Source organism: Bufo bufo, chromosome 3 (genome assembly GCF_905171765.1).
Source record: "Bufo bufo chromosome 3, aBufBuf1.1, whole genome shotgun sequence".
Classification (NCBI taxonomy): Eukaryota; Metazoa; Chordata; class Amphibia; order Anura; family Bufonidae; genus Bufo; species Bufo bufo.
In genome coordinates, this window is record NC_053391.1 from 373,039,486 (window position 1) to 373,061,073 (window position 21,588).

Sequence of the window (21,588 nt, forward strand, 5' to 3'; positions counted from 1 at the left end):
ATGAGTGTATTCAGCGCAGGAAATACGCTACACGTGGCGAGGGTGTTTCCCGGACTGAACATTGCTCCTGTGTCACAAACTTTCAACATTATAATGATTTCTAATGCTGTGTTCCTGCCTGACCTTGGCTGTACTAAATGGCACTGACGACATTATGTGTGCACAGTTCAGTACAGCCGAGGTCGAGCAGGAACACACAACGTTATACAGCATTATAATGCTGTTACAAAAGCAATGTTCAGTCTGGGAAATATTGCTATCACATGGAGCGTATTTCCTGCACTGAATACCCTTGTGTGAAATTGCCTTCGAAGGGTTATTCCCATGTTAGACATGGCATAGCCACAGGATGTGGATAAAGATTTGTTCTGGAGTCAGTTGTCCATTCTCATCTCATGTGGTATATATATATATCACTTTTGTACGTTTAGTTATTTTCTTCATTATGCAGACGGTAGAACACAAGGGGTTGGTCATTTTCATAAAGGACAAGTAAAGGTGTGCTGGTACGCTGATTTGAGTCCTGGCAAATTGAGGCAGAGTACGGCATAATTAATTTTATGTCCATCCCCCATTATACTTACTGCTTGGTTTACTCTACGGGAGTCGCTGAGCTCTTTCAGCCTCCACAGAAAGTCCTTGTTGGAAGCAATGAATGTCTATGCTCTTGTAAATACTTGACAACTGTGCTGGCACCAACCCTCCAAGTGTTTACGGGAGACCTTGTTCGGTATGTACAGTGTAAGCCAGGGATATGATATGAGTATTTCACAACTATCTAACTGTATTGAGCAGCTTTAAAATGCTGTCATGGCACTGCTAATGTGTATTTGGCTGTCCCATTATATCCCCCCCCCCCCCCCCCCCCAAAATTAAAAAAAATTAGCAGTTTGTTCTCAAGAAACAGTCTTAAAAGCCGACTGACAGGCAATTATTTGGACTGAACTGAACATTCCTAGTAATTGCCTGATCGTGAGTGGAGGTGGGAGCTGCATTTACATGCTGCAGTTATCCCCTCTGTATGGGGATTGCTACTGTGATCACACGTGCCCATACAGATTCTTACAAACTATGATTTTGTGTGCCACATGAATGATGCGATCATCTGATGAACGAGTGTGTTCTTATTCATCACGTGGGAAAATTATCGGGAACAAGCATTTGTGCTAAAGATCATCCCCGATAGTTTACCTATCCACTGCCTTTATTCCCTCCCATTCACTGCTATGGGAGTTGTAAGAATAGCAGGGTGAGTGTACTCCGCTATTTTAGGAAGTGCTTTCCCCAGTTTTGAACAAGGACACCACCTGTCTCATCACCACTATAGGACTGACAGGAATTGCTGAGCCAGAGCTCGGCCATTTTCGGAACACCCATAGTGATGGAGGGTGGCCGTGCTTTTGCATGGTGCTCTCCTTCACTTCAAGGGTCCCGTTCCAGAGACAGGATCAGGTCCTAGAGGTGGGACCCACATCTATCTTAGCGATATGCCATCAATGTCTGAGATGGGAATACCCCTTTAAGTAGATGCCAATAATTGATGCTAGACAGTGGAATCCATTACTCAGAACATCCAATTAAAAGGAAAAAAGTATACATTTAAATATGCAGGATGACATTAAGACCAGCGTTTTCCACACTGTTCTTAAAGGGAATCTGTCACCTATTTTGAGCATGTAAAACTGTTAACATAGCAATGTTCAATAAAGTACCTTCATTCCTGCATGGGTCTTCTTGCTTTTATTCAACTTTTCATTTAGATCAAAAAGCGATTTTTCTGATATGCTAATTAAGCCTCAAGGTGCCCAGAGGGACGTTGTTCCTCTCCTCTAGTGCCCAGTAACACCCCCCTGCAGTGCCCAGCCTGCCTTTCTTCCAAGCCCAGCACGCCTCCTAAGAAATAAATTTACTCCCACATCCTTGCCGAACGGCGCCACCCCCTCCACTACATCATGTAATTTATTCACCCCGCCATCCTTGCGTCCTCCTTTCTTGGCCTCCGAAATCTCGCGCAGTCGCAGTATCGCTGACTGCCTGTGCCTGTACGATACTCCGGCTCCAGAGGGCAACAGCCTCTATAGTGTCACTGGGCATGCGCCGAGCCCAGTGACGTAATCAGAGCGCTGTTGCCTCAGGAGCCGGAGTATCGTACAGGCGCAGGCAGTCAGCAATACTGCGGCTGCGTGAGATTTCGTAGCGGAGGGGGCGGCGCCGTTCGGCAAGGATGTGGGAGTAAATGTATTTCTTAGGAGGCGTGCTGGGCTTGGAAGAAAGGCGGGCTGGGCACTGCAGGGGGGCGTTACTGGGCACTAGAGCAGAGTAATAACAACCCTCTGGGCACCTTGAGACTTAATTGGCATATCAGAAATTGCTTTTTGATCTAAATGAAAACTTGAATAAAAGCAAGAAGACACATGCTGGAATGAAGGTACTTTATTGCACATTGCTATGTTAACAGTTTTATATGCTCAAAATAGGTGACAGATTCCCTTTAAGTCCCTCTGTGCTGCAGAAGGAAGCGCCAAAGTAGAGGCGCAGGCTTCTAGTGGCTTGTCCCTTTTAAACTCTGCGTTAGTGCTTTTGCCTCTATAGTATTTGTATTTCAATAGACAATGAAAATCTTTTAGAGGAAGAGGTTTGTGCTGTATATGCCAGAGAACACGTGTCTTATGTAAATGTCTTAGCGTCCTTCCTTTCCATAAAGTAAATATCTTCATAGTCTACTTATGACACATAGGTCAGACAGTGCCTTAGGGGAAACTGAACGCCTATAGGGATTTACAGTCAGTGGCTATAAACTAGTAACCGCTACACAAACATAAAATTACTGAAACATTCCTGTCAGGTCTCCTAGGGGGCAGCAAATAATGGGGAGGGGGAAAATGAGCTAAACCATTTGTAAGTTTTTATAAGTTGACGTCATTTTTTCAGAAAGCAGCAGTCCATTCACACGTCCATAGAATGTGTCCGCACCTGTTCCACAATTATCGGACCCATTCATTCTCTATGGGGCAGGAATGGATGCGGACAGCACACAGTGTGCTGTTCGCATCCGCATTTCCGGAGCGCGGTCCCAAACTTTAAAGAAAAATCGAACATGTCCTATTCTTGTCCGCAATTGCGGACTATAGGCAGTTCTATCGGGGTGCCGGCCGGGTGTATTGCGGATCCGCAATACACTACGGACGTGTGCATGGACCCTAAACCTTCCCTAAATACCGATAGCCTTTACAATATACAAACTTATCCAGAAAAAGTCTAGTCAGGGTAAGTGAACATAGTTGCCAACCTAAGTCTACTTTCACACTGGCGTTTTGGCTTCCGTTTGTGAGATCTGTTCAGTGCTCTCACAAGCGGCCCAAAACGGATCAGTTTTGCCCTAATGCATTCTGAATGGAAAAGGATGCATCAGTTTGCCTCTGATCAGTCTCCATTCCCCTCTGGAGGCAGACACCATAACGCTGTTTGCAGCGTTTTGCTGTCCGCTTGACGCAACTGAGCCAAACGGATCCGTCCTGGCACACAATGGAAGTCAATAGGGACGGATCCGTTTTCTCTGACACAATCTGGCAAAATAGAAAACGGATCCGTCTCCCATTGACTTTCAATGCAGTTCATGACAGATCCGTCTTGGCTATGTTACAGATAATACAAACGGATCCGTCCATGACAGATGCATGCGGTTGTATTATTGTAACGGATCCGTTTTTGCAGATCCATGACGGATCCGCAAAAAACGCGTGTGTGAAAGTAGCCTAAACTATAAATCGGCAAAATGCTGTAAATCTTAATCTGAAGTTTTGTTGCAGCAGCCACTTCATATTACATCAGTGCTGATTTTGGTGGGACCATCCAATATGTATGGGGTGTTCTCACTTTGCCTTAGCTCCAGGTTGGGGGATAAGGGTCAGGCATTTGGAATTTAGCATACCCGATTATAATATTTTTAGGGGAATAAGCCACCAGAGGTGTCTGGCAGCAGCTTATTCCCCTCTCCCTTTTCAGAAGGCATGTATGGTCAGCCGATCTGAGCATGCTGGTTTATAGGTGTCGGCGAGACAAGCATTCGACTGACTGCGCTCTAGAGCGTATGGCTGCTCTTCCTTCCTGCAACATTGAGAAATGCCAGTACCTCTAATTAGATCAATCTAGAATGTGATTTCATTTGTGCCCCTAGAACTCACCCGTAGACTAGGTGACTCTCAATCTCTTTCTAAAGATTTCATATTGTTGTGTATGTACCATTCAGTAGCCCTGTATAGACGCCTCTTTATAATGTGATTGCAATCTTTTTAATTCTTTTTTTGAAGCAGGCTCTGCAGAGAATGCCTCACCACAGGGTAAGTATCAACCAGTAGATTTAGATGTACTAACCATGTACGCTTGCTCAGTAATACAAATGGAAGCGGGCTAGGGTTGTGCTGGTCCAGGTATGGAGCTGGGAGAGTGATGGGGGTTAGCGCAGCATTTATTAGCAGTTCCCTTGCTTTCTGGGTTATAAATAATTGTGTGATAGGCCTTTAATTTCTCCTATGAGAGTTGGCTGCTGCTTTCCAATGTCGGGAAATGCATGTGTGAATTTCCGTATTTAGCCGTAGCATAATTAGACTAAATTTATTAAAACGGCAGGGCTTTGCAACTCATCTTAATGGGAACTGAGCTCTTTGCATTGGTCAAAGCTCACATTTGTGATATACAAAGACTATAAATGCAGAGGCTCACCTACCTTTTGTAGTGGTTATATAATATGCAAACCATGGGGACTGTAGGGAGTCCAGTAGAAATTGCACCAACCCATGCCTAGCAAAAAGTTTAATAGTAAACCTTAAAGACCATGGACATCTTTAAACCCGTTTTTATTGCATATGCTTTTCCAATTAAACCAGATTTTAAATTGGTTTTCATTAAAAAATTTCTTCCACTTTTGCAGCTTCAGTGTATGCATACTACTGTGCAAACTGCTTGATTCCGTTCTGTGCTAAGTCTGTCAGATGAGCTCGCTGATGGCTCATTCTGCAGCCTCCTCACCTCTTTTGAAGCTTAACTAAGGCTTGGTACACATCTGTTTGATGCTCTGTTCCATGGACGCCATGATGGAAATGCGGACACCATTATAGTCCATTGGTAGCAATTAGCGTTGAGCGAATCGAATGCATCCAAAGTTGAATTAGATCTGATGTTTAGGAAGAATTAGATTCGCCACAAATCCGAAATTCTTTGTGGTAATCAATTTTTCCAAAAATTTCCTGAAAATAAAAATTATACTCACCTTATCCACTTGATTGCAGAGAGGCTGTCTGTTCCTGTCTTAGGCCTCATGCACACGGCCGTTGTTCTGGTCCGCATCCGAGTCGCAGTTTTGGTGGCTCGCATGCGAACCCACTCACTTCAATGAGGCCGCAAAAGATGCGGATAGCAACATACGTTGCTCCGTTTCATGTCTCGCAAAAAAAATATAACCTGTCCTATTCTTGTCTGCGTTTTGCAGACATGAATAGGCAGTTACATCAATGGCTGTCCATGCCATCCGTGTTTTGCAGGTCCGCGATTTGCGAACCGCAAAACACACAACGGTCATATGCATGAGGCCTTAATTGAAGAAAATCCGCCAAAGGACCTGCTGCGAGCGGGAAGACGTCGCCATGTGATCCCATGGTGACTGCTTCACACTCACAGCAGGTCCTTTGGCGAGTTTTCTTCACTCAAGACTTGAGTATCATTTTTATTTAGTTTTTTTTTAACCCCCTGAGCACCAGAATGTGAGTCTCAGATGCCATTATCAATGTTAAATGCGGCATCTGAGGGGTTAAGTGACGGGGAAAGGGGGCGCATGATCTGTTCCCCCATCATTGCGCCCGCTCCATACAGTGAAAAGCGATTTGTGACCAAGTAATTCATTACATATCTAATTTATTGAAGCTACCAAGTTGAATTTTTCAAAACTTCGCTCATCTCTAGTAGCAATCATACCATGGAAAAGAATGCCCGACGCAGATGTGAACGGAGCCGAACCCTAATAAATGTGAATCAAATGTGATGAGAAGTTATGCATTAACAGATTCTCCGTTTCTGCCTACATGTTGGATCAATATAGTATGTGGTGCAGTGTGAGTGAATGTGTACCTACCTAAGCAGGCAGTGGAAGAAGTGAGAGCAGGACGAGTGGCAGGCATTCACTGGGGAAGCAGAACCTGTGACCGCAGGGCAGACCTGGTACACCCTGCAGTAAGAGTTATCCCAGGTGTATGGACGTCCCCCATCAAGCATGTTACATTCTGTTCATTAGTATGGGCACAGGGTGACACTACATTACATAGAGACTGACCATAGACCATGCTGATTTGATATAATCTGCCGACTGTTAAACGTTTTCTTGGCTTCGCTGACCTTTGGGGGGGGGGGGGGGGGGGGGGCTGTCGATGGACCAGGGATCATTGATATAGCATGCCTGTTCCTTCTTCTAGCCAGCTATAATCACTGTTGGGTAGTCCTGATGTAGCTAATGGCTTCTGGGAAGAACATGAACGTCTTCAGTGTCCTGCACGCTTTCATTGTAAACCCCACTTATTGTCCTTAGTTCATATCCAAAACAAATCTGTGTCCTCCAGAGACGCTCCACCCGACTCCAGATCGCCTACTTGCATGCATCCAGTCAAGGCCAAATACCCCTCTGCATCCCATTGTAGTAATGATTTACATTTTCAATCATTTCCTTGCTTGTTAACATTTGCTTTCTGAAAGTGATGGGAACATAGTATTGTTGGGGAAAAAAAAACCTGGTTTCTTAATGTGTATTAAATTATTCAGTACTGAAACAGTTAAAACACTGTATTAAAGGGGTTAAATAGGTAAACCTGATCGGGGAAGGGGGGGGGTTAACAAATTACTGTCGACTTGAGGAGCCATCTAGTGCACTCCTGGGGCCATTTTAATATCTATATATTTGGGGGTAGCCAAACAATCTTGCCAAGCCTCATTGTTTAAGAAAGTCGTACAACTTTTTAAGATGTGGTGCTTCTTTCTTTTGCCAAGATCTATGCTTGCAGTCAGTGAATGACAACATTGTTGACATTCAGGTACATGGGGTTGGTTACGGTGTATTTCAGCTCTTGGCTCGGTTTCCCGTCAAGCATACGCTCAGCCTAGGTGGCCACAACTTTTTCTAAAAAAAACTTTTTATGCAGAGTTTTTACAAAAACCATAGGTGTATGGGCTTTTTATATATTCTTTTATGTAGCAGCTTGATCTGTACTGGACTTTAGGTTGTGTCCTGATACACTGTAGCAAATCTAGCATCTGGGCGAAGAGAGTTTTCAGCCTCTGGATGTAAGCAAGGATGTTTCACTGAAATATTCAAAATTGTTATAAATGGAATATCCTTATTCACACAAGGAGTGGGGCACATGGCCGTAAGGGGTGGTCCAGGATTAGAAAAACGCTCTGCTTTTCCCCCAGAATCATCACCATTTGTGTGTGTGTGTGGTATTACAGCTCAGTTCCTGTAAGCTCTTACCTGTCTGTTCTAGTAAATCTTATATTCTTAAGGAGGTTTTCTAGGTTATCGATATTGATGACCCATCCTTATCAGATTGGTGGGGGTCCAACACCCGGCGTCTTCACCAATCAGCTGTTCAGGGGCAGTTGGCGCTGGGGCAATTGGAGACGGAAGCGGACAGCTCCGTCCACTGTGTAATGGAAAACATGGGCTACCGCTCTGCATTAAGCTGTTGCAGGGGCTGCCGCAAGCAGCTGAGAGCTCGTGTATATCTCAGCCTGGAAAACTCCATTAAGGGGTTATTCAGGGAGGTAGCAAAAATAAAGGGAGTCCCATATACTGTTTATCATAAAAGGAAATTGACCGTCATCTTCTGCAGCAACATATTTAGCATTTTTCTGTACCCTATTACGCCACCCGTGCTGCCACAGATCTTCCAGGATGGAAGCGGGACTTGCCAGTTTCGGCATCCTTTTTGTTTTCTCAGCATTGCCACTGATATATCCTCCAACATACACACACACACACACACACACACACCCCATCGCTGCTGCCATCTCCTCACGCACACTCACACCCTCCCTATCGCTGCTGCCATCTCCTCACACACACACACACCCTCCCTATCGCTGCTGCCATCTCCTCACACACACACCCTCCCTATCGCTGCTGCCATCTCCTCACACACACCCTCTCTATCGCTGCTGCCATCTCCTCACACACACACACACCCTCCCTATCGCTGCTGCCATCTCCTCACACACACACCCTCCCTATCGCTGCTGCCATCTCCACACACACACACCCTCCCTATCGCTGCTGCCATCTCCTCACACACACACACACACACACACACCCTCCCTATCGCTGCTGCCATCTCCTCACACACACACACACACACACCCTCCATATCGCTGCTGCCATCTCCTCACACACACACACCCTCCCTATCGCTGCTGCCATCTCCTCACACACACACACACCCTCCCTATCGCTGCTGCCATCTCCTCACACACACACACCCTCCCTATCGCTGCTGCCATCTCCTCACACACACACACCCCCTCCATATCGCTGTTGCCATTTCCTTACACACACACACACACCCCCTCCATATCGCTGCTGCCATCTCCTCACACACACACACACCCTCCATATCGCTGCTGCCATCTCCTCACACACACCCTCCATATCGCTGCTGCCATCTCCTCACACACACACACACACCCTCCATATCGCTGCTGCCATCTCCACACACACACACCCTCCATATCGCTGCTGCCATCTCCACACACACACACACACACACACACACCCTCCATATCGCTGCTGCCATCTCCTCTCACACACACACACACCCCCTCCCTATCGCTGCTGCCATCTCCTCTCACACACACACACCCCCTCCCTATCGCTGCTGCCATCTCCTCACTCACACACACACACACACACACCCTCCCTATCGCTGCTGCCATCTCCTCACACACACACACACACCCACCCTCCCTATCGCTGCTGCCATCTCCTCACACACACACACACACACACACACACACCCTCCCTATCGCTGCTGCCATCTCCTCACACACACACACACACACACACCCTCCCTATCGCTGCTGCCATCTCCTCACGCACACTCACACCCTCCCTATCGCTGCTGCCATCTCCTCACACACACACACACACCCTCCCTATCGCTGCTGCCATCTCCTCACTCACACACACACACACACACACCCTCCCTATCGCTGCTGCCATCTCCTCACACACACACACACACCCACCCTCCCTATCGCTGCTGCCATCTCCTCACACACACACACACACACACACACACACCCTCCCTATCGCTCCTGCCATCTCCTCACACACACACACACACACACACCCTCCCTATCGCTGCTGCCATCTCCTCACGCACACTCACACCCTCCCTATCGCTGCTGCCATCTCCTCACACACACACACACACCCTCCCTATCGCTGCTGCCATCTCCTCACACACACACACACACACACACACACACACACACCCTCCCTATCGCTGCTGCCATCTCCTCACACACACACACACACACACACACACCCTCCCTATCGCTGCTGCCATCTCCACACACACACACACACACACACACACCCTCCCTATCGCTGCTGCCATCTCCTCACACACACACACACACACACACACACACCCTCCCTATCGCTGCTGCCATCTCCTCTCACACACACACACACACACACACACACACGCCCTCCATATCGCTGCTGCCATCTCCTCACACACACCCTCCATATCGCTGCTGCCATCTCCTCACACACACCCTCCATATCGCTGCTGCCATCTCCTCTCACACACACACACCCTCCCTATCGCTGCTGCCATCTCCTCACACACACACACACACCCTCCCTATCGCTGCTGCCATCTCCTCACACACACACCCTCCCTATCACTGCTGCCATCTCCTCACACACACACACCCTCCCTATCGCTGCTGCCATCTCCACACACTCACACACACACACCCTCCCTATCGCTGCTGCCATCTCCTCACACACACACCCTCCATATCGCTGCTGCCATCTCCTCACACACACACCCTCCCTATCACTGCTGCCATCTCCTCACACACACACACCCTCCCTATCGCTGCTGCCATCTCCACACACTCACACACACACACCCTCCCTATCGCTGCTGCCATCTCCACACACTCACACACACACACACACACACCCTCCCTATCGCTGCTGCCATCTCCTCTCACACACACACACACACACACCCTCCCTATCGCTGCTGCCATCTCCTCACACACACACACCTCCCCATCGCTGCTGCCATCTCCTCACACACGTGTCTCACATTTCTGCTGCCATATCCTTCTATACACAGGCAAGAGAAAAGCCCTTTGCAATGACAAGCTGACACAAGCGGGAGGAAGCGATGCAACTTCCTTTCACATGACTAAGTACTGTAGCGGCACAAGGAGAGTTCAGGAAGGTGCAGTACACACCAAAGTCTCAGCACACCTAATAGTGCTGTAAAATTAATTTTTACTTCCTGGGAAACCCCTTTAATGTAAAAACCATTCTGGGGCATCTTTTTTAGGACACTGTTACTTTTTCTAGAAATGTATGAATACATTAACAACCCCCACGCAGCGGCACCAAGTTAACTAAAAAACAAAACAAAAAACATTAAATTGGACAACACTGGGCTGAGCTGCAATACTAGACACAGCCAATGGACAATACTGTTGCTCTTTCTGAGTGAGAAAGCAGACTTTCTTTTGGATAAATCCCTTTGGCTCCATTCATAAGCAGCATATTTTGTGGCGGTGATTGGATTAGACTAGAAAAATCAGAAAAGTCAGAAAAAATTTCTTTGGGAGAAGCTTTCCTGATCTCACAGGGCAGCATTTAGTCTCATCCTTGACTGGAAATTTGCAGCTCATGTACTTGAGCCCTAAAACTGGACAACCCCTTTAAGCTTTTTGGAGGATTAGATGGCAGTATATGTAAAATTCTTCTGGAAGCCTTTACTAAACACTATAAATGATGGTAGACGATGCAGGTTATTTGAATCATCCAGAGTTCATGCTGGTGGCTCCTGGGGGATGAGCCATGCTTTGTTTGTTAGCATGGCAAGAAAGATGTGTTTCCATACTTTCTCGCCCATATTCCTTGGGGGACACAGGAAACCATGGGTATAGCTCTGCTCCCTAGGAGGCGTGACACTAAGTGAAAGCTGTAAGCCCCTCCTCCATCAGCTATACCCTTCAGCCTGGAGAAGAGACTGCCAGTTTTTGCTTAGTGTCCAAGGAGGCAAGACACCCCCTGCTTATGCAGGGTTGTTTTCCTATGATTTTTTATTTTTACGTTATTTGTTGTTTTTAATTCGGTTTTTTTCTACTTACAGGGACAACAGAGGCGCATTAGACCCCTCTGTTTCTCCCGGGGTTGAGTTGCGCCAGTGCCGGTAATTCCGCACTGCCGCCTCCCCCACAGAAGACAAGGTGGACCAGGGCAGCCTCGCTCCCCTGCGTCCCGCCAGCTCAGGGTCGCCCGCACGCCAAGTCCCTCCCCCGGCTTCCTGCCACTGCGGTGCCAGGAGCTGAAGGGGCGACCCCGCTGGACGGATTGAGGGTGAAGACAGCGCATGGTGAGACAGGCTGCTCCAGCCTCCCCTTCCTCCCTCCCACCGCTGCTACAGGCCTCCTGGGCTCCCATGGCCACTGTTACTACATGGCCACTGCTACATCGTGCGCCCACCCCTCCCCCCCCCCCCCCCATCTCGGACCGTTACCGGGCAGGGGAGTTTATCTGGGCAAGTCCTTGGCAGGGACGCTGCCTTCTGCCACATCCAGGCGCGGAGGGGGCCGCTTTCTTGGCGTGAACGGCGCCATTTCAGGCCGGCACTTCATTATCCTTGGGGGTTAAGTTCATTTTGCCGCGCGCGCGCGGCTCTGCTTCAGAGCGGCAGGGAGGGGGCGGAGCTTCCTACATGCGCTCCGCTACTTCCGGGTTCATCGAGTGCGATCCGAAGCCGGTGCTGCTGCCTCTCCTCCACAGCCTCCTCAGTCTGTTCCCCCTTACCGCTGCCGCTTGCATCATCCGGGTCTGGTAGGACTTTTAACCCCCTCCGTGCCACAGTACTGTCGCTTGGGTGTTATCCCCGTTTCTTTCCTTGGGGTCTCCCACTTTAAGTGCAACATCTTTGTTCCACCATGTCAGACCCTTCTGCAGCCGCCAAGCCTTGGTACCATGCCTGTACTGCTTGTAGGGAACCCTTTCCCCGGGGGCAGTCTGATCCGCACTGTACTGCATGTCGGGCTCCACCGCAGCCTCAGTCGCCCGCTGTGTCGCTCCCTGCTGCCTCTGACCCGCCTGACTGGGCTAGATCCCTGTCCCAGGCCGTGGAAAGCCTCACTCATGTCGTGGGCCGCCTAATAGACAGGCCACCTACCCCGCAGGACGCCACTCTTACTGTCGCGCCCTCCGGGTCCACCGCTTCTGCCGCTGCAGCGGGTTCACTCTCCTTTAGTGACCCCTCCCGAGCTAGGCACTCTCAGAAGCGTATTAGAGTAGAGCGAGCCTCCTCCTCGGATGCCTCCCTCTCCCCGCCACGCGTGCGCACCCAGACGAGCCTCTCCTCCCCAAAGGATTCGCTCTCTGAAGGTGAATTGGCGGTTTCAGATTTGGAAATGGACTCGGCCCTGCCGTCCAAGCTAGCCTCAGCGATGGGTCAACTCATCTCTGATATTCGTGACACCTTTAAGGTGCAGGATGATCCCCCTAGCTCGGACGCAGCTAGCGTCTCATTTATCAGACCCAGGCAGGTCTCAAAAGTCTTCCCAATCCACTCTGATTTCTCCTCTGTGGTGTCTAAGGCTTGGGCTCGACCGGACGCCCGTTTTGTCAACCCCAAGAAGCTGGACATTTGCTATCCTTTTCCAGCAGATGTCGTGGCCACATGGTCTTCCCCACCCAAGGTGGACCCCCCTGTGGCCCGGCTGTCGAAGAACACGGCCATCCCTGTTCCCGACGGGTCCTCTCTTCAGTCAGCGGAGGACCGTCGCATGGAGACCCTTTCTAAGGGCATTTTTGCTGCCTCCGGTTCTGCTCTCAGACCGGTTTTTGCCTCTGCTTGGGCAGGGAAAGCAATCTCCGCTTGGGGTGCGCAGCTGGAACAGGAGTTGGACTCGGACGTCCCTATCCAGGACCTGCGTTCCTTGGCCCAGCTTATTGTTCGGGCCGGGAATTTTGTTTGTGAGGCCTCCCTTGATGCGGGAGCCCTTATTGCACGCTCCTCCGCCCTGGCAGTTTCCGTCAGGAGGGAGCTCTGGCTGAAGGTTTGGAAAGCGGACGCTGCCTCCAAACGTTCCTTGGCGGGGCTACCGTTTGCGGGTTCCCGCCTTTTCGGGGTCCGCCTAGACGAACTTATTTCGGAGGCCACGGGTGGTAAAAGCACCCATCTTCCTCAACCCCAAGCCAGGGGCGCCCCCCGCGGACGCCCTGGTGCGTCTCGTTTTCGGTCCTCCCGCAGGGCCTCTGGGGCTCCCACCACAGCTGCCGCTTCGGCTCCTCCCCAGGATAAGCATAGGAAGCCGTTTTTTCGGGCGCAGCCCTCCTGGCGCAAGCCGCAGGCTGCCCGCACACCCGCAGCAAAGCAATCCTCTGCCTGAAGGCGCGCCCCCACCCACCCGGGTGGGGGGCCGGCTCCTCCTTTTCAGGGACGTCTGGTTGGCTCACGTCTCCGACGCCTGGGCCCTCGAAATTGTGTGCTCCGGATACAAAATCGAATTTGCATCCTTCCCTCCAGATCGGTTCTTTCGCTCCCGCCTGCCACGGGACCCGAAACGCGCGGTTGCGTTCTCCGCGGCCGTTCAAGCCTTACTGGACAGGGGGGTGATTACCCCCGTTCCTCTAGAGGAAAGGTTCCAAGGGTTCTACTCGAACCTCTTTGTAGTTCCCAAGAAGGGAGGTTCCATGCGGCCCATTTTGGACCTCAAAAAGCTCAACCGTTTTCTCCTCCTTCGACGGTTTCGGATGGAGTCCCTCCGTTCCGCGGTGGCTTCCCTGGAGCAGGGAGATTTCATGTCTTCCATCGATATACAGGATGCCTACCTCCATGTTCCGGTAGCCCGGTGTCACCATCGCTTCCTCCGGTTCGCCGTGGGGGACCTCCACTTCCAGTTTGTCGCCCTTCCCTTTGGGCTGGCAACAGCCCCCCGGGTGTTCACCAAGGTCCTGGCCCCGGTTTTGGCCTTACTCCGTTCCAGGGGTGTTTTTCTGCTACCGTACTTGGACGATATCCTCATCAAGGCTCCGTCCCTTTCTCAAGCGGTTGCCAGCGTGGATCTCACTCTAGAGACTCTGACGAGGTTCGGTTGGGTCATCAACTTCCCCAAGTCCTCCCTTCCCCCCTCCAGACAACTGGTCTTCCTGGGAATGCTTTTAGACACGGGAGCGGCGGAAGTACGTCTTCCCTCGGAAAAACGTCTGATCCTCCGTGGGGCGGTTCGGGGTCTCCTTCTCCACCGTCGACCGTCCTTCCGCTTCTGCATGCGGGTCTTGGGGCAGATGGTTGCCTGCTTCGAGGCGATCCCGTTTGCGCAGTTTCACTCCCGCCCTCTCCAACGGGCGATCCTCTCCTCCTGGGACAAATCGCCGCAGTCTCTGGATCATCCCTTCCATCTATCGCCTCCGGTGAGGTCATCTCTCCGCTGGTGGTTACAGTCCCCTCTTCTGGGCAGGTCTTTTCTGCCACTCAACTGGTTGGTGGTTACAACCGATGCCAGTCTCTTGGGCTGGGGAGGCGTGTTCCCTCCCCGATCCGTCCAGGGCATTTGGTCTCCATTGGAGTCCAAACTCTCGATCAATGTCCTGGAGCTGAGAGCGGCCCTTTTGTCTCTACGACACTGGACTCATCTGTTGAAGGGTCATCCAGTTCGTGTACAATCGGACAACGCCACGGCTGTGGCGTACATAAACCACCAGGGGGGCACTCGCAGCGCTGCTGCAATGAGGGAGGTCTCCAGCATTCTCCGTTGGGCGGAAGCCCACGTCCCGGCCCTATCGGCAATTTTTATTCCAGGGGTGGACAATTGGGCGGCGGACTTCCTCAGTCGCACCACTGTCGACCCCGGCGAGTGGTCTCTTCACCCGGAGGTATTCGAGGCCATTTGCCTTCGTTGGGGCATACCGGACGTGGACCTCATGGCCTCCAAGTTCAATCACAAGGTCCCCGCCTATCTGTCCAGGGCCAGGGATCCGGGAGCTTGCGGAGCCGACGCCCTCGTTCTTCCTTGGCGAGGCTTCGCGCGTCCATACATATTCCCTCCCATCCCACTCCTGCCCAAGGTCCTTCGGAAGATCGCGGCGGAAGGCGTCTCGGTGATTCTGGTCGCTCCGGACTGGCCCCGCCGGTCTTGGTATGCCGACCTCATGCTGCTCCTGGCAGACGCGCCCTGGCCGCTGCCCGCCAGGGAAGATCTTCTCTCTCAGGGACCGATCTTCCACCCGCGTTTAAGGTCCCTACGTTTGACGGCGTGGTTGTTGAGACCACCGTCCTGACACGTAGGGGTTTTTCTGCGGACGTCGTCCGCACCATGATCCGCGCCCGTAAGCCGTCCTCTTCTAGGATCTATTATAGGACCTGGAGGACCTATTTGGGGTTCTGTGCCGATCTAGGGATTCCTCCGCTCCGCTTTTCTCTCCACCGTTTTGTCCTTCCTGCAGAGCGGACTTGCCCAGGGTCTGGGTCTTAGTTCTTTGAAGGGTCAGGTGTCTGCGCTGTCCATTTTGTTTCAGCGCCCACTGGCCCCCCTTGGTCCTGTCAAGACCTTCCTTCAGGGCGTGGCTCACGCGGTTCCCCCGTACCGGCCTCCGGTACCGCCCTGGGACCTGAACCTGGTTCTCTCAGCGCTCCAGGCTTCTCCTTTCGAGCCTCTGCGGACGGTTTCCTTGCGACTTCTGTCCTGCAAGGTTATTTTCCTTGTAGCAGTCACCTCTCTTCGGAGGGTGTCCGAATTGGCTGCACTCTCCTGTCTGGAACCTTTCCTAGTGTTCCACCAGGACAAGGTAGTTCTTCGTCCGGTCCCTTCCTTCCTTCCTAAGGTGGTCTCCGCCTTTCATCTGAACGAGGACATCGTTCTCCCCTCTTTGTGTCCTTCCCCTTCCCACCCTAGGGAGAGGGAACTTCATCGCCTGGACGTTGTCAGGGCGCTCAAGGCTTACCTGGAGGTAACCGGCTCTTTCAGGCGTACTGACTCGCTCTTTGTGGTTCCGGAGGGGTCGCGCAGAGGGTTGGCGGCATCCAAAGTCGCTATCGCCCGTTTTGTCAAGATGGCTGTTACTGAGGCTTATCTCGCCAAGGGCAAGGTTCCGCCCCTCGGTGTTACCGCTCATTCCACTAGAGCGGTCGGGGCTTCCTGGGCTCAGAGAAATCGGGCTTCTACGGAGCAGATTTGCAAGGCGGCCACTTGGTCCTCCTTGCACACCTTCACCAAGTTCTACAGGGTGCATACTCATGCGTCGGCTGACGCTGCTTTAGGCCGTCTGGTGTTGCAGGCGGCAGTTGATTGATGCCTCCGGTGTTGGTCTAGTTTGTTCTGGTCCCTCCCTTCTGGGACTGCTCTGGAACGTCCCATGGTTTCCTGTGTCCCCCAAGGAATATGGGCGAGAAAAGGAGACTTTTGTATTACTTACCAGTAAAGTCTCTTTCTCGCTCTTCCTTGGGGGACACAGCACCCGCCCTTCATTTGGGTTTACAGTTGTGGTTCCGGCTTGGTTGCCCCCGTTGGGGCTTGACGGTTCTTTTTCCGGTTGGTGGTTATCTTTCACTACTTGGACACGCAACTGGCAGTCTCTTCTCCAGGCTGAAGGGTATAGCTGATGGAGGAGGGGCTTACAGCTTTCACTTAGTGTCACGCCTCCTAGGGAGCAGAGCTATACCCATGGTTTCCTGTGTCCCCCAAGGAAGAGCGAGAAAGAGACTTTACTGGTAAGTAATACAAAAGTCTCCTTTTTTTTTTTTATCAAATTGGTTAACCCTTTGTTAAACCAATTTACAAATGTTTCTTCCAATGCACCGTTTTAATGCCTTCTGTGTAAAAGTGTTTCCTTTTATTATTATCCCGGTGATTTTGTTTCACATTTTGATCCTCTGTAGCTTTTTGTTTAACATAATGCATCATGAACTACAACCGTGTTACGTATGCATGATGAAAACTGACACGAAAATATGACCTCTGCTGCGGTTGTGGGGCGGGAAAAAATGGCTTCATTTCCAAACGCTGTGTTTCTGTTTTCAGCTGGGAAAACCCTCCAGATCTTTAACATTGAAATGAAAAGTAAAATGAAGGCTCACACCATGACAGATGATGTCACCTTTTGGAAGTGGATCTCGCTGAACACTGTGGCTCTAGTAACTGACAATGCTGTATATCATTGGAGCATGGAGGGGGAATCGCAGCCAGTAAAGGTGTTTGATCGCCACTCCAGCCTGGCAGGATGCCAGATCATTAACTACCGCACCGATGCAAAACAGAAGTGGCTGCTTCTCACCGGAATATCTGCCCAGGTAAGAGAGTGATGACCTATAATCCTAATTTAGAATTTTTATATAAAAGATTGCTGGAGGTTAATCATATTTGAGAATATATATATATATATATATATATATATATATATATATAACCTCCAGCAATCTTTTGTTTGAGATCCTCCTCCTGAAATCCCCTGTGGATTTTGCTGATGTAATACATGGACATTCTGATTTTGGAAGCACGATAGTTCTGCTGCTCACTCATTTTGAACAGGGGCACTTCTGAAGTCCATATTCCCTGGCAAGGTATAGGGCAGTGGCTGTCCTGATGGTTTGGTTGATGCGGCGAGCCACGGCCGTGTGCATGAAGCTTTATGGCAGTGAATTGTTAATCATCCAAAACTGTAGAAAAGTTTGTTTTAGGCCTCTTTCACACTACCGTATGGCTATTTCAGTGTTTTGCAGTCCTTTTTTTCACGGATCCGTTGTTCCGTTGTGTTTTCCGTTTTTCCGTGTGGCATATACAGTATACAATAATTACATAGAACAAATTGGGCTGGGCACAAAATTTTCAATAGATAGTTCCGCAAAAAACTGAACGGATACTGAAGACATACGGATGCATTTCCGTATGTATTCCGTTTTTTTGGCGGACCCTTTGACTTTAATGGAGCCATGGAACGTGATTTGCAGCCAAATATAGGACATGTTCTATCCTTGCACGGAATGGAGATACGGAAACAGAATGCATACGGAGTACATTCCGTTTTTTTTGCGGACCCATTGAAATGAATGGTTCCGTATACGGAACGCAAAAAATGGCCCGCAAAACGAAAAAAAAAAAACACGGTAGTGTGAAAGAGGCCTTAAAGGAACATAAAACACATTAAATGCACAATAAAAAATATCCCAGCACTTCCTCCCTTCGTCTTCTTTTTTTCCTTTTGATCCTATTTTGTCTCATATGAGAAATGTATAAAAAAAAAATTGTCCTAAGAGCTGAGCATTGTCTGGTAATAAAATAACTGGCTGCAGCAGAAGCCTCCCAGCTGTGCTGTTTATGCAGTAGGTCACACCTACTTAAGCCCCATCACCCCTATGGTCACCTCGTCCCTGAGAAAAATGGAATAAAAACTGATCAAAAAATTGTGTACACCACAAAATGGTACCAAGAAAAACTACATTTTGGTTTGCAGAAGAAGAAAAAAGCCTTCACATGGCCCTGTTAATGTGTTAACAGTAATATAAAGTCATGGATAGCAGAATATGAGCATGCAAAAAACCTTTTTTGTCTTTTGTAAGTAGTAAAACATCATAACTGAATAAATTTGGCATAGTCATAATCATACTGACTATCAAAATAAAATATTTTTAGCACAGAATGAATGCAGTAAAAAGACATCCCCCCCCCCAAAAAAAATGGCCTTAAAAAAATACTTAAAACACATAACATGCCCTTATATGGCTACTTGAATGGAAAGGTAAAAAAGTGGTGGCTCTTGGACGGCAGGGAGATGAAACAAAAATTGGCCTGGTCTTGTAGAGGTTAGGGTCTCCTCAATGGTTTGTGAATCCAAAGCCTGTCTGTTGGGTGATGCATTCTCTGGTGTCGAATCATCCACACTTGAAAGATAGTCTTTTCTACTAAGTTAATATTCTCCCTATGATAAAACTCTAGTTGTCTAAGACTAAGGGTACTTTCACACTAGCGGCAGGACGGATCCGACAGGCTGTTTACCCTGTCGGATCCGGCCTGCCGCTATCTCGCCGTACAGCCGGCTGCCGCTCCGTCGCTATTGACTATAATGGGGACGGGGGAGGAGCTACGGCACAGCACGGTAGTGCAAGGCGAGAGGCCGTCGGACATGCAGTACTTTTAGTCCGGCGGCCTTTCGCGTGCTGTGCCGGAGCTCCGTCCCCATTATAGTCAATGGGAACGGAGCGGCAGTCCGGTGGCAAGGCAAAATAGTGGCAGGACGGATCCGACAGGGTGAACAGTATATAGCAAATCTGGTTTGTTTGATTACTTACATTTCTGTGTGATACTGTTAATCTCTTTTCAGCTTTGTTACATTTTATTATTTATTGTTACATAGCAAAACCGTGTCGTTGGAGCAATGCAGCTGTACTCTGTGGACAGGAAAGTGTCTCAACCCATCGAGGGCCACGCAGCCAGCTTTGCCCAGTTCAAAATGGAAGGGAATGCGGAGGAGTCCACCTTGTTCTGCTTTGCAGTAAGAGGCCAGGCTGGAGGAAAGGTAAGGGGATCTCTGTTACAGCAGTGAGGGTGTCGAAAAATACTGGAAGCTCAAAGGAACGTATGAACAGTATTTCATCAGTGTACAGTAAAGCACAGTTCTTTTACTGATTCGCGGGGATACATTATTTTTTATGAAAAAAAGATGTAAGGTGTTTTGCCTGACATCATATCAGTGGTCATTACAACTATCCCTATAAATATCAGCTCTTGGCAAATATTTTTTTAGAAATTGGCTAACCCCTTTTAAAGAGATTGTCCAGGATTTGGACATCCTCAGGATAGATCATCAATGTCTGATTGGTGGGGGTCAGACTCCTGGCAGCCCCCGCTGATCAGGTGTTTGAAGAACTCTCAGCGCCACAACCCCAACCTAATCTTTTTTTTTTTTAAATCAGATTGTTTTTATTGAGAGATTTTAAAGCATTAAAGAGAACAAACATGTTCCAGTTAGGAGGACCCCAGTGTCTTTACTCTGTCTTTATCCGTTTCTTTTGTTTTGCAGTTGCATATCATAGAAGTTGGAACACCCCCCACTGGTAACCAGCCTTTCCCAAAGAAGGCAGTGGATGTTTTCTTCCCCCCAGAAGCCCAGAATGACTTTCCTGTGGCCATGCAGGTATAATATTAGAGCAGTCTGTAGTTAAATGTGCTGTTAGCTGTAGACAATTCTTAGTCATATTGTCATGCAAACTAACAAGAATAGTGTGGTGTTAAACAGAAAGGAAGTGCTGAAACCCACATGCAGTTGTGCATATATATACAGGGGAGCAAATCCTGCACTTGTGGCCCGTTGCTAATGGCAATCCCCAGCAAAAATGCATACAGTGGAGGATGCCTGCAGCGAACCACAAGTACCACAATAGACATCCTACACAAGATAGCAATTATGTGGATGTGAGAACCAATATAACAATCTAATAACAACAAAGACAGGTGCACTCTGCGGTCTACCTAAGCACTCAAACTGATGTTAAAATTTAGAGATTAGCCAACATATCCTACTATGGAGGACATGTCTGAGCCCGAGCACCGCGCCAAGGTTTCTCTAGTAGCTCGGGTCCTAACAATCACCTACCTGTGCCATTTGGGCAATACCAGGAGCCAGTGGGCGAATTACAGGAGTGTGAGGTCCGACTCACAGACAACTCACCAGTTACCTCCATCATGTAACCATGCTAGCAATGGGAGGAGGGAGGAGTCTGCGAGTCCCACTCAAGACTGGCTGATATGGCCCAGGCCTCACAGGTGCACCTAAATGTAGTCTGTGGATGGAAAACGGGCACATTTAAATGTGGTGCACTCTGCGATCATGAAAAATTTGTGGCAGATTTATCATTAAAGTATTCTAGGGAGGGGGCAGGGCCAGTAGCCCCCCACATTTATCATATTTTACTCCAGACGCTGGCATAGATTTCATTTCAGATGCATGGACTGCTGAATGCTGTGCATAAATTATACGCCTCGTCATAAATTAGGCGGAGCACTCGGCAGCACTCCTGGTTATCATAGACAGGAATACGTCGTCGGCCTATGATAAATTTACCCCTATGTCTACGAGCAGTGACTAATTATGCACTAGTAACTCTACTAGTTAGCAAAATCCATAGATGTGTATGTACAGCATGTTGTGCTAAGTCTGTAAATGGACCTGTTGCCATTCCCGGCTTATCTGTTTTAGTAACTACTCTACCTGCATTACTCATGTAATAACTATTCAGGAGCATTTTTTTTCTTATACCTCTGCCTTGTGCCATTCCTCTATTATTTGTACTATAAAAT

General features: G+C 49.2%; 1 protein-coding gene across 3 annotated transcripts in view; it reads left to right on the forward strand.

The window, feature by feature from the left end:
- CLTC (clathrin heavy chain) overlaps nucleotides 1–21,588 on the forward strand; it is a 92,261-nt gene that overhangs the window by 34,664 nt on the left and 36,009 nt on the right. Inside the window, exons 3-6 of one of the 3 annotated variants that reach the window (XM_040424662.1) lie at nucleotides 4,311–4,340; nucleotides 17,317–17,585; nucleotides 19,646–19,807; nucleotides 20,312–20,425. In XM_040424662.1, coding sequence (XP_040280596.1) covers nucleotides 4,311–4,340; nucleotides 17,317–17,585; nucleotides 19,646–19,807; nucleotides 20,312–20,425 — 575 coding nt within the window. The remainder of the gene's footprint in view (nucleotides 1–4,310; nucleotides 4,341–17,316; nucleotides 17,586–19,645; nucleotides 19,808–20,311; nucleotides 20,426–21,588) is intronic. The other 2 variants (XM_040424663.1, XM_040424664.1) reach the window with 2 other exon arrangements.